Source organism: Ranitomeya imitator, chromosome 1, assembly GCF_032444005.1.
Source record: "Ranitomeya imitator isolate aRanImi1 chromosome 1, aRanImi1.pri, whole genome shotgun sequence".
Taxonomy (NCBI): Eukaryota; Metazoa; Chordata; class Amphibia; order Anura; family Dendrobatidae; genus Ranitomeya; species Ranitomeya imitator.
Genome location: NC_091282.1, coordinates 658,165,219 through 658,192,383, shown reverse-complemented (window position 1 = coordinate 658,192,383; position 27,165 = coordinate 658,165,219). Strand labels below are relative to the sequence as shown.

General features: G+C 51.8%; 2 protein-coding genes across 2 annotated transcripts in view; one reads left to right on the top strand and one right to left on the bottom strand.

Moving 5' to 3' along the window:
• The first annotated feature begins 9 nt into the window (after positions 1-9).
• RNF115 (ring finger protein 115) lies at positions 10-22,797 on the top strand. The gene is made up of 9 exons (XM_069728788.1): positions 10-152; positions 10,335-10,393; positions 10,550-10,607; positions 10,761-10,963; positions 11,140-11,211; positions 14,678-14,750; positions 14,997-15,090; positions 15,167-15,282; positions 22,235-22,797. Exons 1-9 carry the CDS (start codon positions 75-77, stop codon positions 22,364-22,366), a joined length of 885 nt encoding a protein of 294 aa, XP_069584889.1. The 5' UTR covers positions 10-74; the 3' UTR covers positions 22,367-22,797.
• A 55-nt stretch (positions 22,798-22,852) lies between these two features.
• Positions 22,853-27,165, bottom strand: part of ITGA10 (integrin subunit alpha 10) — a 49,777-nt gene continuing 45,464 nt past the window's right edge. The window contains exons 28-30 of the mRNA XM_069728784.1: positions 25,462-25,557; positions 23,658-23,771; positions 22,853-23,444 (exon numbers count right to left, since the gene is read on the bottom strand). Coding sequence (XP_069584885.1) covers positions 23,376-23,444; positions 23,658-23,771; positions 25,462-25,557 — 279 coding nt within the window. The 3' untranslated portion in view covers positions 22,853-23,375. The remainder of the gene's footprint in view (positions 23,445-23,657; positions 23,772-25,461; positions 25,558-27,165) is intronic.

Here is a 27,165-nt window from a genome sequence, read left to right as displayed (position 1 = left end):
GATTCAGGGGCGGCGCTCTCTGCTGCTCGGAGGACTGACGTGACGAGAGGAGCGGGCGGAGGAGGAAGAGAAAAATGGCGGAGGCGGCGGCGGTGTCCCAGCATCGCTTCTTCTGCCATCACTGCAAGGGGGAGGTCAGCCCCAAACTGCCGGTGAGTACGGAACACCGGGACAGGGGGGAGCGGGGCCGGGGCTGAACAGAGACCGGGGAGCCGCCGGTGTAACGGGACAGCAAGGTGTAACTGCACAAATCCTGCTGCACCTGTCACTGTGACTGCACTGTATCCTGCTCCTCCTGTCACTGTCACTGCTCTGTATCCTGCTCCTCCTGTCACTGTCACTGCTCTGTATCCTGCTCCACCTGTCACTGTGACTGCACTGTATTCTGCTCCTCCTGTCACTGTGACTGCACTGTATTCTGCTCCTCCTGTCACTGTGACTGCACTGTATTCTGCTCCTCCTGTCACTGTGACTGCACTGTATTCTGCTCCTCCTGTCACTGTGACTGCACTGTATTCTGCTCCTCCTGTCACTGTGACTGCACTGTATCCTGCTCCTCCTGTCACTGTGACTGCACTGTATTCTGCTCCTCCTGTCACTGTGACTGCACTGTATTCTGCTCCTCCTGTCACTGTGACTGCACTGTATCCTGCTCCTCCTGTCACTGTGACTGCACTGTATTCTGCTCCTCCTGTCACTGTGACTGCACTGTATCCTGCTCCTCCTGTCACTGTGACTGCTCTGTATTCTGCTCCTCCTGTCACTGTGACTGCACTGTATTCTGCTCCACCTGTCACTGTGACTGCTCTGTATCCTGCTCCTCCTGTCACTGTCACTGCACTGTATTCTGCTCCTCCTGTCACTGTCACTGCACTGTATTCTGCTCCTCCTGTCACTGTGACTGCACTGTATTCTGCTCCTCCTGTCACTGTGACTGCACTGTATTCTGCTCCTCCTGTCACTGCACTGTATTCTGCTCCTCCTGTCACTGTGACTGCTCTGTATTCTGCTCCTCCTGTCACTGTGACTGCACTGTATTCTGCTCCTCCTGTCACTGTGACTGCTCTGTATTCTGCTCCTCCTGTCACTGTGACTGCACTGTATTCTGCTCCTCCTGTCACTGTGACTGCACTGTATCCTGCTCCTCCTGTCACTGTGACTGCTCTGTATTCTGCTCCTCCTGTCACTGTGACTGCACTGTATTCTGCTCCTCCTGTCACTGTGACTGCACTGTATTCTGCTCCTCCTGTCACTGTGACTGCACTGTATTCTGCTCCTCCTGTCACTGTGACTGCACTGTATTCTGCTCCTCCTGTCACTGTGACTGCACTGTATCCTGCTCCTCCTGTCACTGTGACTGCACTGTATTCTGCTCCTCCTGTCACTGTGACTGCACTGTATTCTGCTCCTCCTGTCACTGTGACTGCACTGTATCCTGCTCCTCCTGTCACTGTGACTGCACTGTATTCTGCTCCTCCTGTCACTGTGACTGCACTGTATCCTGCTCCTCCTGTCACTGTGACTGCTCTGTATTCTGCTCCTCCTGTCACTGTGACTGCACTGTATTCTGCTCCACCTGTCACTGTGACTGCTCTGTATCCTGCTCCTCCTGTCACTGTCACTGCACTGTATTCTGCTCCTCCTGTCACTGTGACTGCACTGTATTCTGCTCCTCCTGTCACTGTGACTGCACTGTATTCTGCTCCTCCTGTCACTGTGACTGCACTGTATTCTGCTCCTCCTGTCACTGCACTGTATTCTGCTCCTCCTGTCACTGTGACTGCTCTGTATTCTGCTCCTCCTGTCACTGTGACTGCACTGTATTCTGCTCCTCCTGTCACTGTGACTGCTCTGTATTCTGCTCCTCCTGTCACTGTGACTGCACTGTATTCTGCTCCTCCTGTCACTGTGACTGCACTGTATCCTGCTCCTCCTGTCACTGTGACTGCTCTGTATTCTGCTCCTCCTGTCACTGTGACTGCACTGTATTCTGCTCCTCCTGTCACTGTGACTGCACTGTATTCTGCTCCTCCTGTCACTGTGACTGCACTGTATTCTGCTCCTCCTGTCACTGTGACTGCACTGTATCCTGCTCCTCCTGTCACTGTGACTGCACTGTATCCTGCTCCTCCTGTCACTGCTCTGTATCCTGCTCCTCCTGTCACTGCGACTGCTCTGTATTCTGCTCCTCCTGTCACTGCGACTGCTCTGTATTCTGCTCCTCCTGTCACTGTGACTGCTCTGTATCCTGCTCCTCCTGTGACTGCTCTGTATCCTGCTCCTCCTGTCACTGCTCTGTATCCTGCTCCTCCTGTCACTGCTCTGTATTCTGCTCCTCCTGTCACTGTGACTGCACTGTATTCTGCTCCTCCTGTCACTGTGACTGCACTGTATTCTGCTCCTCCTGTCACTGTGACTGCACTGTATCCTGCTCCTCCTGTCACTGTGACTGCACTGTATCCTGCTCCTCCTGTCACTGCACTGTATCCTGCTCCTCCTGTCACTGCTCTGTATCCTGCTCCTCCTGTCACTGCGACTGCTCTGTATTCTGCTCCTCCTGTCACTGTGACTGCTCTGTATCCTGCTCCTCCTGTCACTGCTCTGTATCCTGCTCCTCCTGTCACTGCTCTGTATTCTGCTCCTCCTGTCTTCTGCTCCTCCTGTCACTGCGACTGCACTGTATCCTGCTCCTCCTGTCACTGCGACTGCACTGTATTCTGCTCCTCCTGTCACTGTGACTGCTCTGTATTCTGCTCCTCCTGTCACTGTGACTGCACTGTATCCTGCTCCTCCTGTCACTGTGACTGCTCTGTATTCTGCTCCTCCTGTCACTGTGACTGCACTGTATTCTGCTCCTCCTGTCACTGTGACTGCACTGTATTCTGCTCCTCCTGTCACTGTGACTGCTCTGTATTCTGCTCCTCCTGTCACTGTGACTGCACTGTATCCTGCTCCTCCTGTCACTGTGACTGCTCTGTATTCTGCTCCTCCTGTCACTGTGACTGCTCTGTATTCTGCTCCTCCTGTCACTGTGACTGCACTGTATTCTGCTCCTCCTGTCACTGTGACTGCACTGTATCCTGCTCCTCCTGTCACTGTGACTGCTCTGTATTCTGCTCCTCCTGTCACTGTGACTGCACTGTATTCTGCTCCTCCTGTCACTGTGACTGCACTGTATTCTGCTCCTCCTGTCACTGTGACTGCACTGTATCCTGCTCCTCCTGTCACTGTGACTGCACTGTATCCTGCTCCTCCTGTCACTGCTCTGTATCCTGCTCCTCCTGTCACTGCGACTGCTCTGTATCCTGCTCCTCCTGTCACTGCGACTGCTCTGTATTCTGCTCCTCCTGTCACTGTGACTGCTCTGTATCCTGCTCCTCCTGTGACTGCTCTGTATCCTGCTCCTCCTGTCACTGCTCTGTATCCTGCTCCTCCTGTCACTGCTCTGTATTCTGCTCCTCCTGTCACTGTGACTGCACTGTATTCTGCTCCTCCTGTCACTGTGACTGCACTGTATTCTGCTCCTCCTGTCACTGTGACTGCACTGTATCCTGCTCCTCCTGTCACTGTGACTGCACTGTATCCTGCTCCTCCTGTCACTGCTCTGTATCCTGCTCCTCCTGTCACTGCGACTGCTCTGTATTCTGCTCCTCCTGTCACTGTGACTGCTCTGTATCCTGCTCCTCCTGTCACTGCTCTGTATCCTGCTCCTCCTGTCACTGCGACTGCACTGTATCCTGCTCCTCCTGTCACTGCGACTGCACTGTATTCTGCTCCTCCTGTCACTGTGACTGCTCTGTATTCTGCTCCTCCTGTCACTGTGACTGCACTGTATTCTGCTCCTCCTGTCACTGTGACTGCACTGTATTCTGCTCCTCCTGTCACTGTGACTGCACTGTATCCTGCTCCTCCTGTCACTGTGACTGCACTGTATCCTGCTCCTCCTGTCACTGCTCTGTATCCTGCTCCTCCTGTCACTGCGACTGCTCTGTATTCTGCTCCTCCTGTCACTGTGACTGCTCTGTATCCTGCTCCTCCTGTCACTGCTCTGTATCCTGCTCCTCCTGTCACTGCGACTGCACTGTATCCTGCTCCTCCTGTCACTGCGACTGCACTGTATTCTGCTCCTCCTGTCACTGTGACTGCACTGTATTCTGCTCCTCCTGTCACTGTGACTGCTCTGTATTCTGCTCCTCCTGTCACTGTGACTGCACTGTATTCTGCTCCTCCTGTCACTGTGACTGCACTGTATCCTGCTCCTCCTGTCACTGTGACTGCTCTGTATTCTGCTCCTCCTGTCACTGTGACTGCACTGTATCCTGCTCCTCCTGTCACTGTGACTGCACTGTATCCTGCTCCTCCTGTCACTGTGACTGCACTGTATCCTGCTCCTCCTGTCACTGCTCTGTATCCTGCTCCTCCTGTCACTGCGACTGCTCTGTATCCTGCTCCTCCTGTCACTGCGACTGCTCTGTATCCTGCTCCTCCTGTCACTGCGACTGCTCTGTATTCTGCTCCTCCTGTCACTGTGACTGCTCTGTATCCTGCTCCTCCTGTGACTGCTCTGTATCCTGCTCCTCCTGTCACTGCTCTGTATCCTGCTCCTCCTGTCACTGCTCTGTATTCTGCTCCTCCTGTCACTGTGATTGCACTGTATTCTGCTCCTCCTGTCACTGTGACTGCACTGTATTCTGCTCCTCCTGTCACTGTGACTGCACTGTATCCTGCTCCTCCTGTCACTGCTCTGTATCCTGCTCCTCCTGTCACTGCGACTGCTCTGTATTCTGCTCCTCCTGTCACTGTGACTGCTCTGTATCCTGCTCCTCCTGTCACTGCTCTGTATCCTGCTCCTCCTGTCACTGCGACTGCACTGTATCCTGCTCCTCCTGTCACTGCGACTGCACTGTATCCTGCTCCTCCTGTCACTGTGACTGCACTGTATTCTGCTCCTCCTGTCACTGTGACTGCACTGTACTCTGCTCCTCCTGTCACTGTGACTGCACTGTATCCTGCTCCTCCTGTCACTGCGACTGCTCTGTATCCTGCTCCTCCTGTCACTGCGACTGCACTGTATTCTGCTCCTCCTGTCACTGTGACTGCACTGTATTCTGCTCCTCCTGTCACTGTGACTGCACTGTATTCTGCTCCTCCTGTCACTGTGACTGCACTGTATCCTGCTCCTCCTGTCACTGTGACTGCACTGTATCCTGCTCCTCCTGTCACTGTGACTGCTCTGTATTCTGCTCCTCCTGTCACTGTGACTGCTCTGTATTCTGCTCCTCCTGTCACTGTGACTGCTCTGTATCCTGCTCCACCTGTCACTGTGACTGCACTGTATTCTGCTCCTCCTGTCACTGTGACTGCACTGTATCCTGCTCCTCCTGTCACTGCTCTGTATCCTGCTCCTCCTGTCACTGTGACTGCACTGTATTCTGCTCCTCCTGTCACTGTGACTGCACTGTATTCTGCTCCTCCTGTCACTGTGACTGCTCTGTATTCTGCTCCTCCTGTCACTGTGACTGCTCTGTATTCTGCTCCTCCTGTCACTGTGACTGCTCTGTATCCTGCTCCACCTGTCACTGTGACTGCACTGTATTCTGCTCCTCCTGTCACTGTGACTGCACTGTATTCTGCTCCTCCTGTCACTGCTCTGTATCCTGCTCCTGTCACTGTGACTGCACTGTATTCTGCTCCTCCTGTCACTGTGACTGCACTGTATCCTGCTCCTCCTGTCACTGTGACTGCTCTGTATTCTGCTCCTCCTGTCACTGTGACTGCACTGTATCCTGCTCCTCCTGTCACTGCGACTGCACTGTATCCTGCTCCTCCTGTCACTGCTCTGTATCCTGCTCCTCCTGTCACTGCGACTGCTCTGTATTCTGCTCCTCCTGTCACTGTGACTGCTCTGTATCCTGCTCCTCCTGTCACTGCTCTGTATCCTGCTCCTCCTGTCACTGCGACTGCACTGTATCCTGCTCCTCCTGTCACTGTGACTGCACTGTATCCTGCTCCTCCTGTCACTGTGACTGCTCTGTATTCTGCTTCTCCTGTCACTGTGACTGCTCTGTATTCTGCTCCTCCTGTCACTGTGACTGCTCTGTATCCTGCTCCACCTGTCACTGTGACTGCACTGTATTCTGCTCCACCTGTCACTGTGACTGCTCTGTATTCTGCTCCACCTGTCACTGTAACTGCACTGTATTCTGCTCCTCCTGTCACTGTGACTGCTCTGTATCCTGCTCCTGTCACTGTGACTGCACTGTATCCTGCTCCTCCTGTCACTGTGACTGCTCTGTATTCTGCTCCTCCTGTCACTGTGACTGCTCTGTATTCTGCTCCTCCTGTCACTGTGACTGCTCTGTATTCTGCTCCTCCTGTCACTGTGACTGCTCTGTATTCTGCTCCTCCTGTCACTGTGACTGCACTGTATTCTGCTCCTCCTGTCACTGTGACTGCACTGTATTCTGCTCCTCCTGTCACTGTGACTGCACTGTATTCTGCTCCTCCTGTCACTGTGACTGCACTGTATTCTGCTCCTCCTGTCACTGTGACAGCTCTGTATTCTGCTCCTCCTGTCACTGTGACTGCACTGTATCCTGCTCCTCCTGTCACTGTGACTGCACTGTATCCTGCTCCTCCTGTCACTGCACTGTATTCTGCTCCTCCTGTCACTGTGACTGCACTGTATTCTGCTCCTCCTGTCACTGTGACTGCACTGTATTCTGCTCCTCCTGTCACTGTGACTGCTCTGTATTCTGCTCCTCCTGTCACTGTGACTGAACTGTATTCTGCTCCTCCTGTCACTGTGACTGCACTATATTCTGCTCCTCCTGTCACTGTGACTGCTCTGTATTCTGCTCCTCCTGTCACTGTGACTGCTCTGTATTCTGCTCCTCCTGTCACTGTGACTGCTCTGTATTCTGCTCCTCCTGTCACTGTGACTGCACTGTATTCTGCTCCTCCTGTCACTGTGACTGCACTGTAGTCTGCTCCTCCTGTCACTGTGACTGCTCTGTATTCTGCTCCTCCTGTCACTGTGACTGCACTGTATCCTGCTCCTCCTGTCACTGTGACTGCACTGTATCCTGGTCCTCCTGTCACTGCACTGTATTCTGCTCCTCCTGTCACACTGACTGCACTGTATCCTGCTCCTCCTGTCACTGTGACTGCTCTGTATTCTGCTCCTCCTGTCACTGTGACTGCACTGTATTCTGCTCCTCCTGTCACTGTGACTGCACTGTATTCTGCTCCTCCTGTCACTGTGACTGCACTGTATTCTGCTCCTCCTGTCACTGTGACTGCACTGTATTCTGCTCCTCCTGTCACTGTGACTGCACTGTATCCTGCTCCTCCTGTCACTGTGACTGCACTGTATCCTGCTCCTCCTGTCACTGTGACTGCACTGTATCCTGCTCCACCTGTCACTGTGACTGCACTGTATTCTGCTCCACCTGTCACTGTGACTGCTCTGTATCCTGCTCCTCCTGTCACTGTGACTGCTCTGTATTCTGCTCCTCCTGTCACTGTGACTGCTCTGTATGCTGCTCCTCCTGTCACTGTGACTGCTCTGTATGCTGCTCCTCCTGTCACTGTGACTGCTCTGTATGCTGCTCCTCCTGTCACTGTGACTGCTCTGTATGCTGCTTCTCCTGTCACTGTGACTGCTCTGTATGCTGCTCCACCTGTCACTGTGACTGCACTGTATGCTGCTCCTCCTGTCCTCTGGGTATTCTCTGGGAATTTCCTCCGCTCTGACACCTGATAACAGAGGACAGTCGCTTGCCTGCTGGCAGCTGACACTGGGAGTAGCTGTCGCTTTCTCCTTGCTGGGGGCAGCTCTCTTGTGTTGCTATTGGGGGCGCTGTCGTGCTGTCTCACAATTTTTTGGCAGGGCCTGTTCCTGGCACCCGCTGCCCCTTTTTCCCCTCTTGCTCATATCTGTACTCTGCAGTTACAGTGCTGGGAGCGTTGTCTTAAAGGAACAGTTACTGAGCTGGTGTGAGGAGGTGAGCGCTGCTCCTTGTGGCCAGAAGTTGTACTGCAAGAGGTCAGCTTGGAAGCTGTGGCCAGTTTGAGGCACTGCAGTGGTGTGTGGGTCTCCGGTGTTGCTTGTGGTGGCATTGTGTATATGGCAGTCATGGGCCACTCTGTCACTGGTGATACTGGCAGGGTTGCACTTGGTTGCCCGCTTTGACTGCGGAGCCTCCAGTGTCGTATTCCGGGTGGTGCGGACGGCAGCTGCTGTATACAGTGATCCCACCGGTCACATGGCAACGCTTATCTTGCCCTCTGCCACCTGCCTCAGGCACACAGAGATGTCTCCTGGCAGCAGACACCAGTGCGCACGGTCAGGAATCTAGTTAATCTTGAGTTATATATCATCACACCCAGGCTTCTGCTCCACTCACACCCTGAGCTGAGCTGTAATCACCAGGTTCTGCTCCACTCACACCCTGAGCTGAGCTGTAATCACCAGGTTCTGCTCCACTCACACCCTGAGCTGTAATCGCCAGGCTGCTGCTCCACTCGCACACGGAGCTGTAATTGCCAGGCTGCTGCTCCACTCGCACATGGAGCTGTAATTGCCAGGCTGCTGCTCCACTCACACACGGAGCTGTAATCGCCAGACTGCTGCTCCACTCACACACGGAGCTGTAATTGCCAGGCTGCTGCTCCACTCGCACATGGAGCTGTAATTGCCAGGCTGCTGCTCCACTCACACACGGAGCTGTAATCGCCAGGCTGCTGCTCCACTCACACACGGAGCTGTAATCGCCAGGCTGCTGCTCCACTCACACACGGAGCTGTAATCGCCAGGCTGCTGCTCCAGTCGCACACGGAGCTGTAATCGCCAGGCTGCTGCTCCAGTCGCACACGGAGCTGTAATCGCCAGGCTGCTGCTCCAGTCGCACACGGAGCTGTAATCGCCAGGCTGCTGCTCCAGTCGCACACGGAGCTGTAATCGCCAGGCTGCTGCTCCACTCACACACGGAGCTGTAATCGCCAGGCTGCTGCTCCAGTCGCACACGGAGCTGTAATCGCCAGGCTGCTGCTCCAGTCGCACACGGAGCTGTAATCGCCAGGCTGCTGCTCCAGTCGCACACGGAGCTGTAATCGCCAGGCTGCTGCTCCAGTCGCACACGGAGCTGTAATCGCCAGGCTGCTGCTCCACTCGCACACGGAGCTGTAATCGCCAGGCTGCTGCTCCACTCGCACACGGAGCTGTAATCGCCAGGCTGCTGCTCCACTCGCACACGGAGCTGTAATCGCCAGGCTGCTGCTCCACTCGCACACGGAGCTGTAATCGCCAGACTGCTGCTCCACTCGCACACGGAGCTGTAATCGCCAGGCTGCTGCTCCACTCGCACACGGAGCTGTAATCGCCAGGCTGCTGCTCCACTCGCACACGGAGCTGTAATCGCCAGGCTGCTGCTCCACTCGCACACGGAGCTGTAATCGCCAGGCTGCTGCTTCACTCGCACACGGAGCTGTAATCGCCAGACTGCTGCTCCACTCGCACACGGAGCTGTAATCGCCAGGCTGCTGCTCCACTCGCACACGGAGCTGTAATCGCCAGGCTGCTGCTCCACTCGCACACGGAGCTGTAATCGCCAGGCTGCTGCTCCACTCGCACACGGAGCTGTAATCGCCAGGCTGCTGCTCCACTCGCACACGGAGCTGTAATCGCCAGACTGCTGCTCCACTCGCACACGGAGCTGTAATCGCCAGGCTGCTGCTCCACTCGCACACGGAGCTGTAATCGCCAGGCTGCTGCTCCACTCGCACACGGAGCTGTAATCGCCAGGCTGCTGCTCCACTCGCACACGGAGCTGTAATCGCCAGGCTGCTGCTCCACTCGCACACGGAGCTGTAATCGCCAGGCTGCTGCTCCACTCGCACACGGAGCTGTAATCGCCAGACTGCTGCTCCACTCGCACACGGAGCTGTAATCGCCAGGCTGCTGCTCCACTCGCACACGGAGCTGTAATCGCCAGGCTGCTGCTCCACTCGCACACGGAGCTGTAATCGCCAGGCTGCTGCTCCACTCGCACACGGAGCTGTAATCGCCAGGCTGCTGCTTCACTCGCACACGGAGCTGTAATCGCCAGGCTGCTGCTTCACTCGCACCTGAGCTGCATTCACTGTCCTGCTCTGGTCAGCACTGCATTCTGGGAGATGTAGCGTTGACTTGCATTTTTATAATCTCCCAGAATGCTCCTGGGCTGTGTCCCGACTACAGATTCCTGGGGATAGGCAGCAGAATTGTGAGTGCAGCTCTGAAGGTGCCCTGTGCCTCCTCCCCTCACACTCCCCTCTCCTCTCTTCTCTTCCAGGAGTACATTTGCCCCCGATGCGACTCCGGCTTTATTGAAGAAGTGACTGAAGACTCCAGGTAGGGGGCGCTCATGGATGTGGCGGTGCGCTCCGCCTCTCACCCACGGCTGAGGCTCGGCTGCTCGTGGCTGCGGTCCGGGGCAGTTCAGCAGCCGGCAGCGGTGTGAGCTCAGCTCTGGGCGGACCCGCTCTGAGTTTCTTCCTTGTTTCTCAGTTTTCTAGACTCCGGAGGAAACTCAATAGATGATAATGGAACGACGCATTTCACAGAGGTCAGTGCCCTCTCTGTAACCCCTCTGTGGCCCCTGGGGTCCCTAATGTTTTTCTTGGGTAGGGCCCAGGCTTCTTCCCACTAGTAGGAGGCGTAGGGGTAAGACTTCCTGTGTGCTGACCGTCCCTTTGAAGATGTGTTTTTTTTCCCCCAGCTCTGGGACCATTTGGACCACACCATGTTCTTCCCCGATTTCCGGCATTTCCTGAGCAGCAGCTCCCTGGACCAAGACAACAGAGATGGCGAGCGGCGCCACCAGGGCCACGCAGACCTTCGGACCCGCTGGCCCCTGCGGCAGCCTACCCGCTACAGATCCCGCGTCAGCTCCCGGCCTGACCGCTCCCCGGCCATCGAGGGGTGAGTCCCATGATCCTCTGCACAAGACAATCACGTGACCCCCTAGAGACTGATCATTGGTAGAGACAATCTGACAGCCACACCCCATGTATGCAAATTAGGGACCAGTTAAGGTGCATGTCACCTTTAAGATCATAAATTACCAAACGACTTTTCTTTTGTTTTTTGGTCCCCAGGATCATTCAGCAGATCTTTGCCGGGGTCCTCGCTAATCCTCCTTTACCAGGGTCAGGGGGTCCCGTCTCCTGGTAAGTGTCACCGGCGCATAGCTGTAGTGTAAAGCATGGTGGAGGAGCACAGGAGAATTGTCAGTTTTCACATGACCACAATGGGCGCTGTTAGAGTAATATAATAACAGCGAATGTAAGAAAACCCCAAAGTGGAGCCTGCAAGGTGTATGATAGGTGAGGTGGATGCTGTACACAGATGTCACAGCTCCCAGCGGGGGGCACTTATCTGCGACCGCTGTCATGGATGCTCACAGCTGGTGTGTGGGCCCAGTTGAGGATTACATTACTCATCTCTGTAATGTAAGACGCCTCCAGACCCAAGAGTCATCACAGGACGATACAGCAGAGCTGAGGCTGCCCTCTACTGCCTGCACTAGGGACTGCAGCGTCCTGGGTATAGAATGAGGAGGCCTCTCTGTTTCCCTCCTGTGGTCAGTGTGTAATATCGCATCAGATAACTGTTGCTCTCTGTTCTGTGTGTGTGTGTGATATCACATGCTAATATTAGCTGCATGGCGCTCTCTGCTGCCCTCCTGTGGTTAGTGTGTGATATCACATCCTGATATTAGATGCATGGCGCTCTCTGCTGCCCTCCTGTGGTCAGTGTGTGATATCACATCCTGATATTAGCTGCATGCTGCCCTCCTGTAAACGGTGTGTGATATCACATCAGGTAACTGCTCCTCTCTGCTGCCCTCCTGTGGACAGTGTGTGATATCACATCCTGATATTAGCTGCATGGCGCTCTCTGCTGCCCTCCTGTGTTCAGTGTGTGATATCACATCCTGATATTAGCTGCATGGCGCTCTCTGCTGCCCTCCTGTGGTCAGTGTGTGATATCACATCCTGATATTAGCTGCATGGTGCTCTCTGCTGCCCTCCTGTGGTTAGTGTGTGATATCACATGCTAATAATAGCTGCATACTGCTCTCTGCTGCCCTACTGTGGTCAGTGTGTGATATCACATCCTGATATTAGCTGCATGCTGCCCTCCTGTAAACGGTGTGTGATATCACATCAGGTAACTGCTTGTCTCTGCTGCCCTCCTGTGGACAGTGTGTGATATCACATCCTGATATTAGCTGCATGGTGCTCTCTGCTGCCCTTCTGTGGTCAGTGTGTGATATAACATCCTGATATTAGCTGCATGCTGGCCTCCTGTAAACGGTGTGTGATATCACATCAGGTGACTGCTCGTCTCTGCTGCCCTCCTGTGGTCAGTGTGTGATATCACATCCTGATATTATATGCATGCTGCTCTCTGCTGCCCTCCTGTGGTCAGTGTGTGATATCACATGCTAATATTAGCTGCATGCTGCTCTCTGCTGCCCTCCTGTGGTCAGTGTGTGATATCACATGCTAATATTAGCTGCATGCTGCTCTCCTGTGGTCAGTGTGTGATATCACGTGCTAATATTAGCTGCATGCTGCTCTCTGCTGCCCTCCTGTGGTCAGTGTGTGATATCACATGCTAATATTAGCTGCATGCTGCTCTCCTGTGGTCAGTGTGTGATATCACATCCTGATATTAGCTGCATGCTGCTCTCTGCTGCCCTCCTGTGGACGGTGTGTGACATCACATCCTGATATTAGCTGCATGCTGCTCTCTGCTGCCCTCCTGTGTTCAGTATGTGATATCACATCCTGATATTAGCTGCATGCTGCTCTCTGCTGCCCTCCTGTGGTCAGTGTGTGATATCACATCCTGATATTGGCTGCATGCTGCTCTCTGCTGCCCTTCTGTGGTCAGTGTGTGACATCACATCCTGATATTAGCTGCATGCTGCTCTCTGCTGCCCTCCTGTGTTCAGTATGTGATATCACATCCTGATATTAGCTGCATGCTGCTCTCTGCTGCCCTCCTGTGGTCAGTTTGTGATATCACATGCTAATATTAGCTGCATGCTGCTCTCTGCTGCCCTCCTGTGTTCAGTATGTGATATCACATCCTGATATTAGCTGCATGCTGCTCTCTGCTGCCCTTCTGTGGTCAGTGTGTGATATCACATGCTAATATTAGCTGCATGCTGCTCTCTGCTGCCCTCCTGTGGTCAGTGTGTGATATCACATCCTGATATTAGCTGCATGCTGCTCTCTGCTGCCCTCCTGTGGTCAGTGTGTGATATCACATCCTGATATTAGCTGCATGCTGGCCTCCTGTAAACGGTGTGTGATATCACATCAGGTGACTGCTCGTCTCTGCTGCCCTCCTGTGGTCAGTGTGTGATATCACATCCTGATATTATATGCATGCTGCTCTCTGCTGCCCTCCTGTGGTCAGTGTGTGATATCACATCCTGATATTAGCTGTATGCTGGCCTCCTGTAAACGGTGTGTGATATCACATCAGGTGACTGCTCGTCTCTGCTGCCCTCCTGTGGACGGTGTGTGACATCATATCCTGATATTAGCTGCATGCTGCTCTCTGCTGCCCTCCTGTGGTCAGTGTGTGATATCACATGCTAATATTAGCTGCATGCTGCTCTCCTGTGGTCAGTGTGTGATATCACATCCTGATATTAGACGCATGCTGCTCTCTGCTGCCCTCCTGTGGTCAGTGTGTGATATCACGTGCTAATATTAGCTGCATGCTGCTCTCTGCTGCCCTCCTGTGGTCAGTGTGTGATATCACATCCTGATATTAGCTGCATGCTGCTCTCTGCTGCCCTCCTGTGGTCAGTTTGTGATATCACATGCTAATATTAGCTGCATGCTGCTCTCTGCTGCCCTCCTGTGTTCAGTATGTGATATCACATCCTGATATTAGCTGCATGCTGCTCTCTGCTGCCCTTCTGTGGTCAGTGTGTGATATCACATCCTGATATTAGCTGCATGCTGCTCTCTGCTGCCCTCCTGTGGTCAGTGTGTGATATCACATCCTGATATTAGCTGCATGCTGCTCTCTGCTGCCCTTCTGTGGTCAGTGTGTGATATCACATCCTGATATTAGCTGCATGCTGCTCTCTGCTGCCCTCCTGTGGTCAGTTTGTGATATCACATGCTAATATTAGCTGCATGCTGCTCTCTGCTGCCCTCCTGTGTTCAGTATGTGATATCACATCCTGATATTAGCTGTATGCTGGCCTCCTGTAAACGATGTGTGATATCACATCAGGTGACTGCTCGTCTCTGCTGCCCTCCTGTGTTCAGTATGTGATATCACATCCTGATATTAGCTGCATGCTGCTCTCTGCTGCCCTTCTGTGGTCAGTGTGTGATATCACATCCTGATATTAGCTGCATACTGCTCTCTGCTGCCCTTCTGTGGTCAGTGTGTGATATCACATCCTGATATTAGCTGCATGCTGCTCTCTGCTGCCCCCTGTGGTCGGTGTGTGATATCACATCAGGTGACTGCTACACTTTGCTGTCCTCCTGTAGACGGTGTGTGGTATCACATCCTTATATTAGCTGCATGGTGCTCGGATAATGAACTGCTGCTGTCTTTTGTCAGATTATATTAACCTTTTGGTTCCCCTTGCAGGAGCGGGATGCTTCATTCCAATCCTGCCGACTATGCCTGGGGGCAGAGCGGCCTGGACTCAATCGTCACTCAGGTGAGGGTATACTCGGGAGAGTTTCCTACATTTGCTGGGTAGTTGAATCCAATCTGTTGTTCTCTGTTGTCAGCCATTAAGAACACTACAGTGGGTCAGTATTTAATGAGAACTGATGGAAACATTTGTCCCATCCCAGGGCCACTATTATTTTGTAAGCAGCAGGCTTTAGGCTTACCGACCCTTTAAGAGACATGAACGAGAGTGCTGCTCTGCAGGTCCTGAGTTTTAATTTTATTTTTTCAGCTTTTGGGCCAACTGGAAAATACCGGACCCCCGCCGGCAGACAAAGAGAAGATCTCCTCCATCCCGACAGTGACTGTAACTCAGGAGCAAGTGGGTAAGTGCTGCAGGCGCCGGTCTGTAAGGGGTTAACCCCCTGCGGAACAGATAGTGACCTGATGTCTGTCCTACAGATATGGGCCTGGAGTGTCCTGTGTGTAAAGACGACTACACTGAGTCAGAGGAGGTCCGGCAGCTGCCCTGCAATCACTTCTTCCATGGAGACTGCATTGTGCCTTGGCTCGAGATGGTAATCATGTGTCTGCCCCTTCTGTATGTGACAGTGTCTGTGCCTACATCACGAGACCCTCAGTAATAGACCACCATTTATGGGATGTAGTGCCATCTGCTACAGGACCACCAGATAACACTGCGGCCCCACATCCTACACAAGTACATAAATGCATCTCATCTGCCAGATGACCACCAGATGGCAGCGCGGCACCACATCCTACACAAGTACATAAATGCATCTCATCTGCCAGATGACCACCAGATGGCAGTGCGGCCCCACATCCTACACAAGTACATAAATGCATCTCATCTGCCAGATGACCACCAGATGGCACTGCGACCCCACATCCTACACAAGTACATAAATGCATCTCATCTGCCAGATGACCACCAGATGGCACTGCGACCCCACATCCTACACAAGTACATAAATGCATCTCATCTGCCAGATGACCACCAGATGGCAGTGCGACCCCACATCCTACACAAGTACATAAATGCATCTCATCTGCCAGATGACCACCAGATGGCAGCGCGGCACCACATCCTACACAAGTACATAAATGCATCTCATCTGCCAGATGACCACCAGATGGCAGTGCGGCCCCACATCCTACACAAGTACATAAATGCATCTCATCTGCCAGATGACCACCAGATGGCACTGCGACCCCACATCCTACACAAGTACATAAATGCATCTCATCTGCCAGATGACCACCAGATGGCAGTGCGACCCCACATCCTACACAAGTACATAAATGCATCTCATCTGCCAGATGACCACCAGATGGCAGTGCGGCCCCACATCCTACACAAGTACATAAATGCATCTCATCTGCCAGATGACCACCAGATGGCACTGCGGCCCCACATCCTACACAAGTACATAAATGCATCTCATCTGCCAGATGACCACCAGATGGCACTGCGACCCCACATCCTACACAAGTACATAAATGCATCTCATCTGCCAGATGACCACCAGATGGCAGTGCGACACCACATCCTACACAAGTACATAAATGCATCTCATCTGCCAGATGACCACCAGATGGCAGTGCGGCCCCACATCCTACACAAGTACATAAATGCATCTCATCTGCCAGATGACCACCAGATGGCACTGCGACACCACATCCTACTCAAGTACATAAATGCATCTCATCTGCCAGATGACCACCAGATGGCAGTGCGGCCCCACATCCTACACAAGTACATAAATGCATCTCATCTGCCAGATGACCACCAGATGGCACTGCGACCCCACATCCTACACAAGTACATAAATGCATCTCATCTGCCAGATGACCACCAGATGGCACTGCGACACCACATCCTACACAAGTACATAAATGCATCTCATCTGCCAGATGACCACCAGATGGCAGTGCGGCCCCACATCCTACACAAGTACATAAATGCATCTCATCTGCCAGATGACCACCAGATGGCACTGCGACCCCACATCCTACACAAGTACATAAATGCATCTCATCTGCCAGATGACCACCAGATGGCACTGCGACACCACATCCTACACAAGTACATAAATGCATCTCATCTGCCAGATGACCACCAGATGGCAGTGTGGCACCACATCCTACACAAGTACATAAATGCATCTCATCTGCCAGATGACCACCAGATGGCACTGCGACCCCACATCCTACACAAGTACATAAATGCATCTCATCTGCCAGATGACCACCAGATGGCAGTGCGACCCCACATCCTACACAAGTACATAAATGCATCTCATCTGCCAGATGACCACCAGATGGCACTGCGACCCCACATCCTACACAAGTACATAAATGCATCTCATCTGCCAGATGACCACCAGATGGCACTGCGACACCACATCCTACACAAGTACATAAATGCATCTCATCTGCCAGATGACCACCAGATGGCAGTGTGGCACCACATCCTACACAAGTACATAAATGCATCTCATCTGCCAGATGACCACCAGATGGCACTGCGACCCCACATCCTACACAAGTACATAAATGCATCTCATCTGCCAGATGACCACCAGATGGCACTGCGACCCCACATCCTACACAAGTACATAAATGCATCTCATCTGCCAGATGACCACCAGATGGCACTGCGACACCACATCCTACACAAGTACATAAATGCATCTCATCTGCCAGATGACCACCAGATGGCACTGCGACCCCACATCCTACACAAGTACATAAATGCATCTCATCTGCCAGATGACCACCAGATGGCACTGCGACCCCACATCCTACACAAGTACATAAATGCATCTCATCTGCCAGATGACCACCAGATGGCAGTGCGACCCCACATCCTACACAAGTACATAAATGCATCTCATCTGCCAGATGACCACCAGATGGCAGCGCGGCACCACATCCTACACAAGTACATAAATGCATCTCATCTGCCAGATGACCACCAGATGGCAGTGCGGCCCCACATCCTACACAAGTACATAAATGCATCTCATCTGCCAGATGACCACCAGATGGCACTGCGACCCCACATCCTACACAAGTACATAAATGCATCTCATCTGCCAGATGACCACCAGATGGCAGTGCGACCCCACATCCTACACAAGTACATAAATGCATCTCATCTGCCAGATGACCACCAGATGGCAGTGCGGCCCCACATCCTACACAAGTACATAAATGCATCTCATCTGCCAGATGACCACCAGATGGCAGTGCGGCCCCACATCCTACACAAGTACATAAATGCATCTCATCTGCCAGATGACCACCAGATGGCACTGCGGCCCCACATCCTACACAAGTACATAAATGCATCTCATCTGCCAGATGACCACCAGATGGCACTGCGACCCCACATCCTACACAAGTACATAAATGCATCTCATCTGCCAGATGACCACCAGATGGCAGTGCGACACCACATCCTACACAAGTACATAAATGCATCTCATCTGCCAGATGACCACCAGATGGCAGTGCGGCCCCACATCCTACACAAGTACATAAATGCATCTCATCTGCCAGATGACCACCAGATGGCACTGCGACACCACATCCTACTCAAGTACATAAATGCATCTCATCTGCCAGATGACCACCAGATGGCAGTGCGGCCCCACATCCTACACAAGTACATAAATGCATCTCATCTGCCAGATGACCACCAGATGGCACTGCGACCCCACATCCTACACAAGTACATAAATGCATCTCATCTGCCAGATGACCACCAGATGGCACTGCGACACCACATCCTACACAAGTACATAAATGCATCTCATCTGCCAGATGACCACCAGATGGCAGTGCGGCCCCACATCCTACACAAGTACATAAATGCATCTCATCTGCCAGATGACCACCAGATGGCACTGCGACCCCACATCCTACACAAGTACATAAATGCATCTCATCTGCCAGATGACCACCAGATGGCACTGCGACACCACATCCTACACAAGTACATAAATGCATCTCATCTGCCAGATGACCACCAGATGGCAGTGTGGCACCACATCCTACACAAGTACATAAATGCATCTCATCTGCCAGATGACCACCAGATGGCACTGCGACCCCACATCCTACACAAGTACATAAATGCATCTCATCTGCCAGATGACCACCAGATGGCAGTGCGACCCCACATCCTACACAAGTACATAAATGCATCTCATCTGCCAGATGACCACCAGATGGCACTGCGACCCCACATCCTACACAAGTACATAAATGCATCTCATCTGCCAGATGACCACCAGATGGCACTGCGACACCACATCCTACACAAGTACATAAATGCATCTCATCTGCCAGATGACCACCAGATGGCAGTGTGGCACCACATCCTACACAAGTACATAAATGCATCTCATCTGCCAGATGACCACCAGATGGCACTGCGACCCCACATCCTACACAAGTACATAAATGCATCTCATCTGCCAGATGACCACCAGATGGCACTGCGACCCCACATCCTACACAAGTACATAAATGCATCTCATCTGCCAGATGACCACCAGATGGCACTGCGACACCACATCCTACACAAGTACATAAATGCATCTCATCTGCCAGATGACCACCAGATGGCAGTGTGGCCCCACATCCTACACAAGTACATAAATGCATCTCATCTGCCAGATGACCACCAGATGGCACTGCGGCCCCACATCCTACACAAGTACATAAATGCATCTCATCTGCCAGATGACCACCAGATGGCACTGCGACCCCACATCCTACACAAGTACATAAATGCATCTCATCTGCCAGATGACCACCAGATGGCACTGCGACCCCACATCCTACACAAGTACATAAATGCATCTCATCTGCCAGATGACCACCAGATGGCAGTGCGGCCCCACATCCTACACAAATACATAAATGCATCTCATCTGCCAGATGACCACCAGATGGCAGTGCGGCCCCACATCCTACACAAGTACATAAATGCATCTCATCTGCCAGATGACCACCAGATGGCACTGCGACCCCACATCCTACACAAGTACATAAATGCATCTCATCTGCCAGATGACCACCAGATGGCAGTGCGACCCCACATCCTACACAAGTACATAAATGCATCTCATCTGCCAGATGACCACCAGATGGCAGTGCGACCCCACATCCTACACAAGTACATAAATGCATCTCATCTGCCAGATGACCACCAGATGGCAGTGCGGCCCCACATCCTACACAAGTACATAAATGCATCTCATCTGCCAGATGACCACCAGATGGCAGTGCGACCCCACATCCTACACAAGTACATAAATGCATCTCATCTGCCAGATGACCACCAGATGGCAGTGCGACCCCACATCCTACACAAGTACATAAATGCATCTCATCTGCCAGATGACCACCAGATGGCACTGCGACCCCACATCCTACACAAGTACATAAATGCATCTCATCTGCCAGATGACCACCAGATGGCAGTGCGGCCCCACATCCTACACAAGTACATAAATGCATCTCATCTGCCAGATGACCACCAGATGGCAGTGCGGCCCCACATCCTACACAAGTACATAAATGCATCTCATCTGCCAGATGACCACCAGATGGCAGTGCGGCACCACATCCTACACAAGTACATAAATGCATCTCATCTGCCAGATGACCACCAGATGGCACTGCGACCCCACATCCTACACAAGTACATAAATGCATCTCATCTGCCAGATGACCACCAGATGGCAGTGCGGCCCCACATCCTACACAAGTACATAAATGCATCTCATCTGCCAGATGACCACCAGATGGCACTGCGACCCCACATCCTACACAAATACATTAAAGTGAATCTGGCACCCCATTTTCGCCCTATAAGCTGAGGCCACTGCCATCAGGGGCTTATCTATAGCATTCTATAATGTTATAGATAAGCCCCTGATGTAACCTGAAAGATAAGAAAAACAAGTTAGATTATACTCACCCCGGGGCCTCCCATCTTCATACGATGACTTCCTTTGTTTCCCGTCACGGCTCCATGCAGGCATACTGATCTGCCCTGTTGAGAGCAGCGTAAAGTACTGCAGGGCGCAGGCGCTGGGCCTCTGTGACCTTTCCTGGTGCCTGCGCACTGCAGTACTTGGCTCTTCTTAACAGGGCAAATCAGTACGCCGGAGCCGTGACGGGAAGCAAAGAAGAGGACGTCATTGTATGAAGTTGGGAGGCGCCGGACCTGGACCTCCCCTGGGTGAGTATAATCTAACTTGTTTTTCTTATCTTTCGGGTGACATCGGGTGGGGTCTTCTTATCTTTTAGGTGACATCGGGTGGGGGCTTATCTACAGCATTACAGAATGCTGTAGATAAGCCCCTGATGGTGGTGGCCTAAAGGTACCATTACACTAAACGACTTACCAACGATCACGACCAGCGATACGACCTGACCGTGATCGTTGGTAAGTCGTTGTGTGGTCGCTGGGGAGCTGTCACACAGACAGCTCTCTCCAGCGACCAACGATCAGGGGAACGACTTCGGCATCATTGAAACTGTCTTCAACGATGCCGAAGTCCCCGGGTAACCAGGGTAAACATCGGGTTACTAAGTGCAGGGCCGCGCTTAGTAACCCAATATTTACCCTGGTTACCATTGTAAAAGTTAAAAAAACAAAACACTACATACTCACATTCTGATGTCTGTCACGTCCCCCGCCGTCAGCTTCCCTGCACTGTGCTCTGTCAAGTGCCAGCCGTAAAGCAGAGCACAGCGGTGACGTCACCGCTGTGCTCTGCTTTACGGCCGGCGCTCACCGTGCAGGGAAGCTGACGCCGGGGGACGTGACAGACATCAGAATGTGAGTATGTAGTGTTTTGTTTTTTTAACTTTTACAATGGTAACCAGGGTAAATATCGGGTTACTAAGCGCGGCCCTGCACTTAGTAACCCGATGTTTACCCTGGATACAAGTGAACACATCGCTGGATCGGCATCACACACGCCGATCCAGCGATGACAGCGGGTGATCAGTGACCAAAAAAAGGTCCTGATCATTCCCCAGCGACCAACGATCTCCCAGCAGGGGCCTGATCGTTGGTCGCTGTCACACATAACGAGATCGTTAGCGGGATCGTTGCTACGTCACAAAAAGCGTGACGTTGCAACGATATCATTAATTAAATCGTTGTGTGAAGGTACCTTAAGCTTGTAGGCCTAAAATGGGGTGATAGATTCCCTTTAATGTGTGTCATCTACCAGAAGACCACCAGATAGCACTGCTGCACCACATCGTACACAAGTACATAAATGTGTCATCTGCCAGATGACCACCAGATGGCACTGTGGCACCACATCCTATACAAGTACAGAAATGCGTCTCATCTGCCAAATGACCACCAGATGGCACTGCATCACTACAGCCTTACCATCTGGAGGTCTTGCTTAGAAATAGGTGAGATCTGAGCCCCCAGATGGTTTAACCCCATGTTTGCCCGTCTCTTCACAGCATGATACGTGTCCGGTTTGCCGAAAGAGTTTAAATGGTGAGGATTCGACGCGACAAGCGCCCGGCTCGGAGCCCTCCACCAGTAACAGCTACAGCGGTGAAAGCCAGTCGCACGACAGATGGTCCTTCTGAAGGGTCCTATTCCCAGGGACTTGGCCTTCCTGCAGTCTCCAGCAAGAGACACTAAATTGCCAACCACATCCGAGAGCTGGCAGCGGTGGTCTGTGCCCGACATTCCCGAACCAAAACAATGGCCATTTTACATTTCCTCCTCCTCTGGGCGCCCTGAGGCCGATGGTCGGTGAGGTCACATGACCTGTATTCGGAGAGACTTTGGTCTGGACTGATGCTTGGACTATGGACTGGACAATTCGGCCCGTGACCAACCATCTCACTGAGGGGACGGGGCCCGGGCCGGTGTTTTTCTTTTCTTTTGCACATCCGCCTCCGCCCCCCTCCCCCGCGTTCTCCTGTTCTCCTCGACTGATTGTCGGGAATCAGGAGATAAAAAATGTATTGAAATATTTGTAAATCTAAAATAAATTCCTTCTTATATCCAGAAAGATCTGACGCACCCGACCTCGTTCTTATCCATGCAGTAGAGCGCACAAGCGGGCAGGAAATGTACATCTTTATTACTTGTGTATTCCCCAGTGCTGGCGTGGGTGGCAACCATCAGCAAGTTGCCTGATCTGACTCCACTTCCAGCAGTTGCCACCTTAGTGATGTACCTTCAGATCCTGGTGGTCACGGGCACAAAGCACAAGAAGGTGCAGAAATAGCAACTAACCTGCTGGCTGATGGATTCCAGCTATTAACTGTGCTTTATATGCTTTCTGCATAAAAAAAACTAGGGGATCACACTACTACCCTCAGCGGAGCGAGTTATTTCCTTCCCATAATTAGATCTTTCAGGTTTTATATTTAATGTCCCCTCGGAGTCCCCCTTTATAATCCTGAGAGTCGTTCACCGGTCGGCGGATGGCTTCACATTGAGTCTCATCAGTGTTAGTACAGTGTCCTGGGCACGGGGTATGGGTAGGGGGATCGTCAGAGTCCTGCCTGCAAACACCAGGTATCAATGTCTCTGACAACAGAAAATGGTGGATAAATCCGTTTCTCTGCCGTGTGCCCCTGCAGATCATTGCTCTTCCTTAGCGGCAGCTTCTTCCTTCTCCTCACCCTGCATCTTCCTGGAGAAAAATCCTAACTACAGGAAAAAAAGAAAAAAAAAACAACTGTAATGCTGCAGTACTCTAGCTGGCCACTAGAAGGCCCATCAGCAATTACCACTGGCAAACTAAATTGTCACACACCAGCCACTTGATGGCGATATCATGCAGCTTACCACTTCACCACTAGATGGTGCTGCTGATCCAGTGATCTGGACCTCAATTATCTACATTGGAAAAGGATTTTTTACCTTCCATAGGATAAAGATGATCAGTGCCAGGAGGAGAAGACCCCCAATGACACTTCCAATTAGGATCCACAGGGACAGCGGGAGGAGAACAGGCTGCAGCAATTCCAAAATGCTCTGAAAAGAGGTCACCAGTTACATCTACAAGACGGTATATCTGTGCATATCTGTCTGCAACCACCACTAGGGGGAGCTCCCTGTATACGGCGATACATAGTAAGATTGTCTGCAGACACCACTGAGGGGAGCTCTCTGTATACAGAGATGCATAATAAGGTCCTGTCTGCAGCCACCAGTAGGGGGAGCTCTCTGTATGTAGAGAGACCACTAGAGGGAGCTCCCTGTATACAGAGATGCATAATAAGGTTCTGTCTGCAGCCACCAGTAGGGGGAGCTCTCTGTATGTAGAGAGACCACTAGAGGGAGCTCCCTGTATACAGAGATGCATAATAAGGTCCTGTCTGCAGCCACCAGTAGGGGGAGCTCTCTGTATGTAGAGAGACCACTAGAGGGAGCTCCCTGTATACAGAGATGCATAATAAGGTTCTGTCTGCAGCCACCAGTAGGGGGAGCTCTCTGTATGTAGAGAGACCACTAGAGGGAGCTCCCTGTATACAGAGATGCATAATAAGGTCCTGTCTGCAGCCACCAGTAGGGGGAGCTCTCTGTATGTAGAGAGACCACTAGAGGGAGCTCCCTGTATACAGAGATGCATAATAAGGTCCTGTCTGCAGCCACCAGTAGGGGGAGCTTTCTGTATGTAGAGAGACCACTAGAGGGAGCTCCCTGTATACAGAGATGCATAATAAGGTTCTGTCTGCAGCCACCACTAGGGGAAGGTCCTTGTATACAGAGATATGTAAGATTCTGTCTGCAGCCACCACTAGGGGGAGCTCCCTGTATACAGAGATACATGATCAAATTCTGTATTCACCACTAGGGGAAGCTCCCTGTATATGGAGATGTATGATCAGATTCTGTCTGCAACCACTTGGGTGGTATCCGAGTATTTGTGACTGCTCGGAGATTTTGTTTTTCTTGCCGCAGATGCGTGATTTGTGGCTATTAGCTTGATTACATCTGGGGATTCCATAGCAACCAGGCAACCCTCACATGTACTCAGGCTGGCTAGCAGCTGTAAATCATGCAGCTGAGGCAAGGAAAACTAAATCTCCAAGCAGTCACAAATACCCGGAGAACACCCGAGCGTGCTCTGGAAAACCCGAGCAACAAGTATATTCGCTCATCACTATACATGATCAGATTGTGTTTGCAGCCACCACTAGAGGCAGCTCCCTGTATGTAGAGACATGATGAGATTCTGTCTGCAGCCACCACTAGGGGGAGCTCCCTGTATACAGAGAGATACATGATAAGAAGTTTTCTGACTGCGCTTTTTGGTGCTCTTGTTGTCGATCATACGTATATGCAGTTGTCCTTCTTTGAAGTCCTATGTCTGTCTTGGTTGATATGACTGGTATAACCTATTGTATCACTACATGATTCTAGTAACTTAGACGGACTATGTATGCTTCTGATTTGTATGATAAGAATCTGTATGTCTGTAATGGCTGCAGACAGAATCTTATGATGTCTCTATGTATCTCTGTATACAAGGAGCTCCCCCTAGTGGTGGCTGCAGACAGATTTTTTTTTTTATCATGTATCTCTGTATACAGGGAGCTCCCCTAGTGGTGGCTGCAAGTATAATGGATAATTTTTGAAGTGGAGACACTAATGAAGTGACGTTTGGGGTTTTACTGGCCTGCAGCTTCAGCCTGCCCTCCCCCCACCCTCACTCAGTTACCTCTGTCCTATGTTTTGCACCATCAGTAAATAGGACTCCATCTTCTTTAATATCCAGGAAGAACTCGCTGATCACTTTCACTGACCGAAACTTTGCCTGTAGAAGAAGACACCAGTCACCAGCATTGAACTACAAACACAAGCATGCCTGTGGTTACATTAGTGATGAGGAGCGGACGCCATCACTGCCCCAATCTCCTACGTCGCGATTGATCGACAGTGAAATCCTGTTCCATCCTTGGAGACGTGAGGTCATCATATCCGGCAGCACAATGGGTGGCTTGTTAAGGATAGCAACTCCGGCCCTGCAGACTACCACACCACCGACCTCTCTGCTCTGCAGAACATCGCTCCTCCATCTCCTGATACATAGTGATATATCCTGCAGACTACCACACCACCGACCTCTCTGCTCCGCAGAACATCGCTCCTCCATCTCCTGACTGATACATAGTGATATATCCTGCAGACTACCACACCACCGACCTCTCTGCTCTGAAGAACATCGCTCCTCCATCTCCTGACTGATACATAGTGATATATCCTGCAGACTACCACACCACCGACCTCTCTGCTCTGCAGAACATCGCTCCTCCATCTCCTGACTGATACATAGTGATATATCCTGCAGACTACCACACCACCGACCTCTCTGCTCTGCAGAACATCGCTCCTCCATCTCCTGACTGATACATAGTGATATATCCTGCAGACTACCACACCACCGACCTCTCTGCTCTGCAGAACATCGCTCCTCCATCTCCTGACTGATACATAGTGATATATCCTGCAGACTACCACACCACCGACCTCTCTGCTCTGCAGAACATCGCTCCTCCATCTCCTGACTGATACATAGTGATATATCCTGCAGACTACCACACCACCGACCTCTCTGCTCCGCAGAACATCGCTCCTCCATCTCCTGACTGATACATAGTGATATATCCTGCAGATTATTACACCACCGACCTCTCTGCAGAACATCGCCCCTCCACCTCCTGACAGATACCTAGTGATACATACTGCAGATTATTACACCACTGACCTCTCTGCAGAACATCGCTCCTCCACCTCCTGACAGATACATAGCGATATTTTCTGCAGATTATTACACCACTGACCTCCCTGCAGAACATCTCTCCTCCAGCTCCTGACAGATACATAGTGATATATCCTGCAGATTATTACACCACTAACCTCTCTGCAGAACATCGCTCCTCCACCTCCTGACGCACCATGATATATCCTGCACATTATTACACCACTTACCTTTCTACAGAACATCGCTCCTCCAGCTCCTGACAGATACATAGTGATATATCCTGCAGATTATTACACCACTGACCTCTGCAGAACATCGCTCCTCCACCTCCTGACGCACCATGATATATCCTGCACATTATTACACCACTTACCTTTCTACAGAACATCGCTCCTCCAGCTCCTGACAGATACATAGTGATATATCCTGCAGATTATTACACCACTAACCTCTCTGCAGAACATCGCTCCTCCACCTCCTGACGCACCATGATATATCCTGCAGATTATTACACCACTTACCTTTCTACAGAACATCGCTCCTCCAGCTCCTGACAGATACATAGTGATATATCCTGCAGATTATTACACCACTGACCACTCTGCAGAACATCGCTCCCCTTCCTCCTGACAATACATAGTGATATATCCTGCAGATTAC

Excerpts from the sequence above, each read along its gene's own strand:
- RNF115 (XM_069728788.1), top strand. The coding sequence starts at position 75 with ATGGCGGAGGCGGCGGCGGTGTCCCAGCATCGCTTCTTCTGCCATCAC. Across the intron at positions 15,091-15,166 it reads TGTAACTCAGGAGCAAGTGG|ATATGGGCCTGGAGTGTCCT; the intron begins GTAAGTGCTGCA and ends TCTGTCCTACAG. Across the intron at positions 15,283-22,234 it reads TTGTGCCTTGGCTCGAGATG|CATGATACGTGTCCGGTTTG; the intron begins GTAATCATGTGT and ends GTCTCTTCACAG.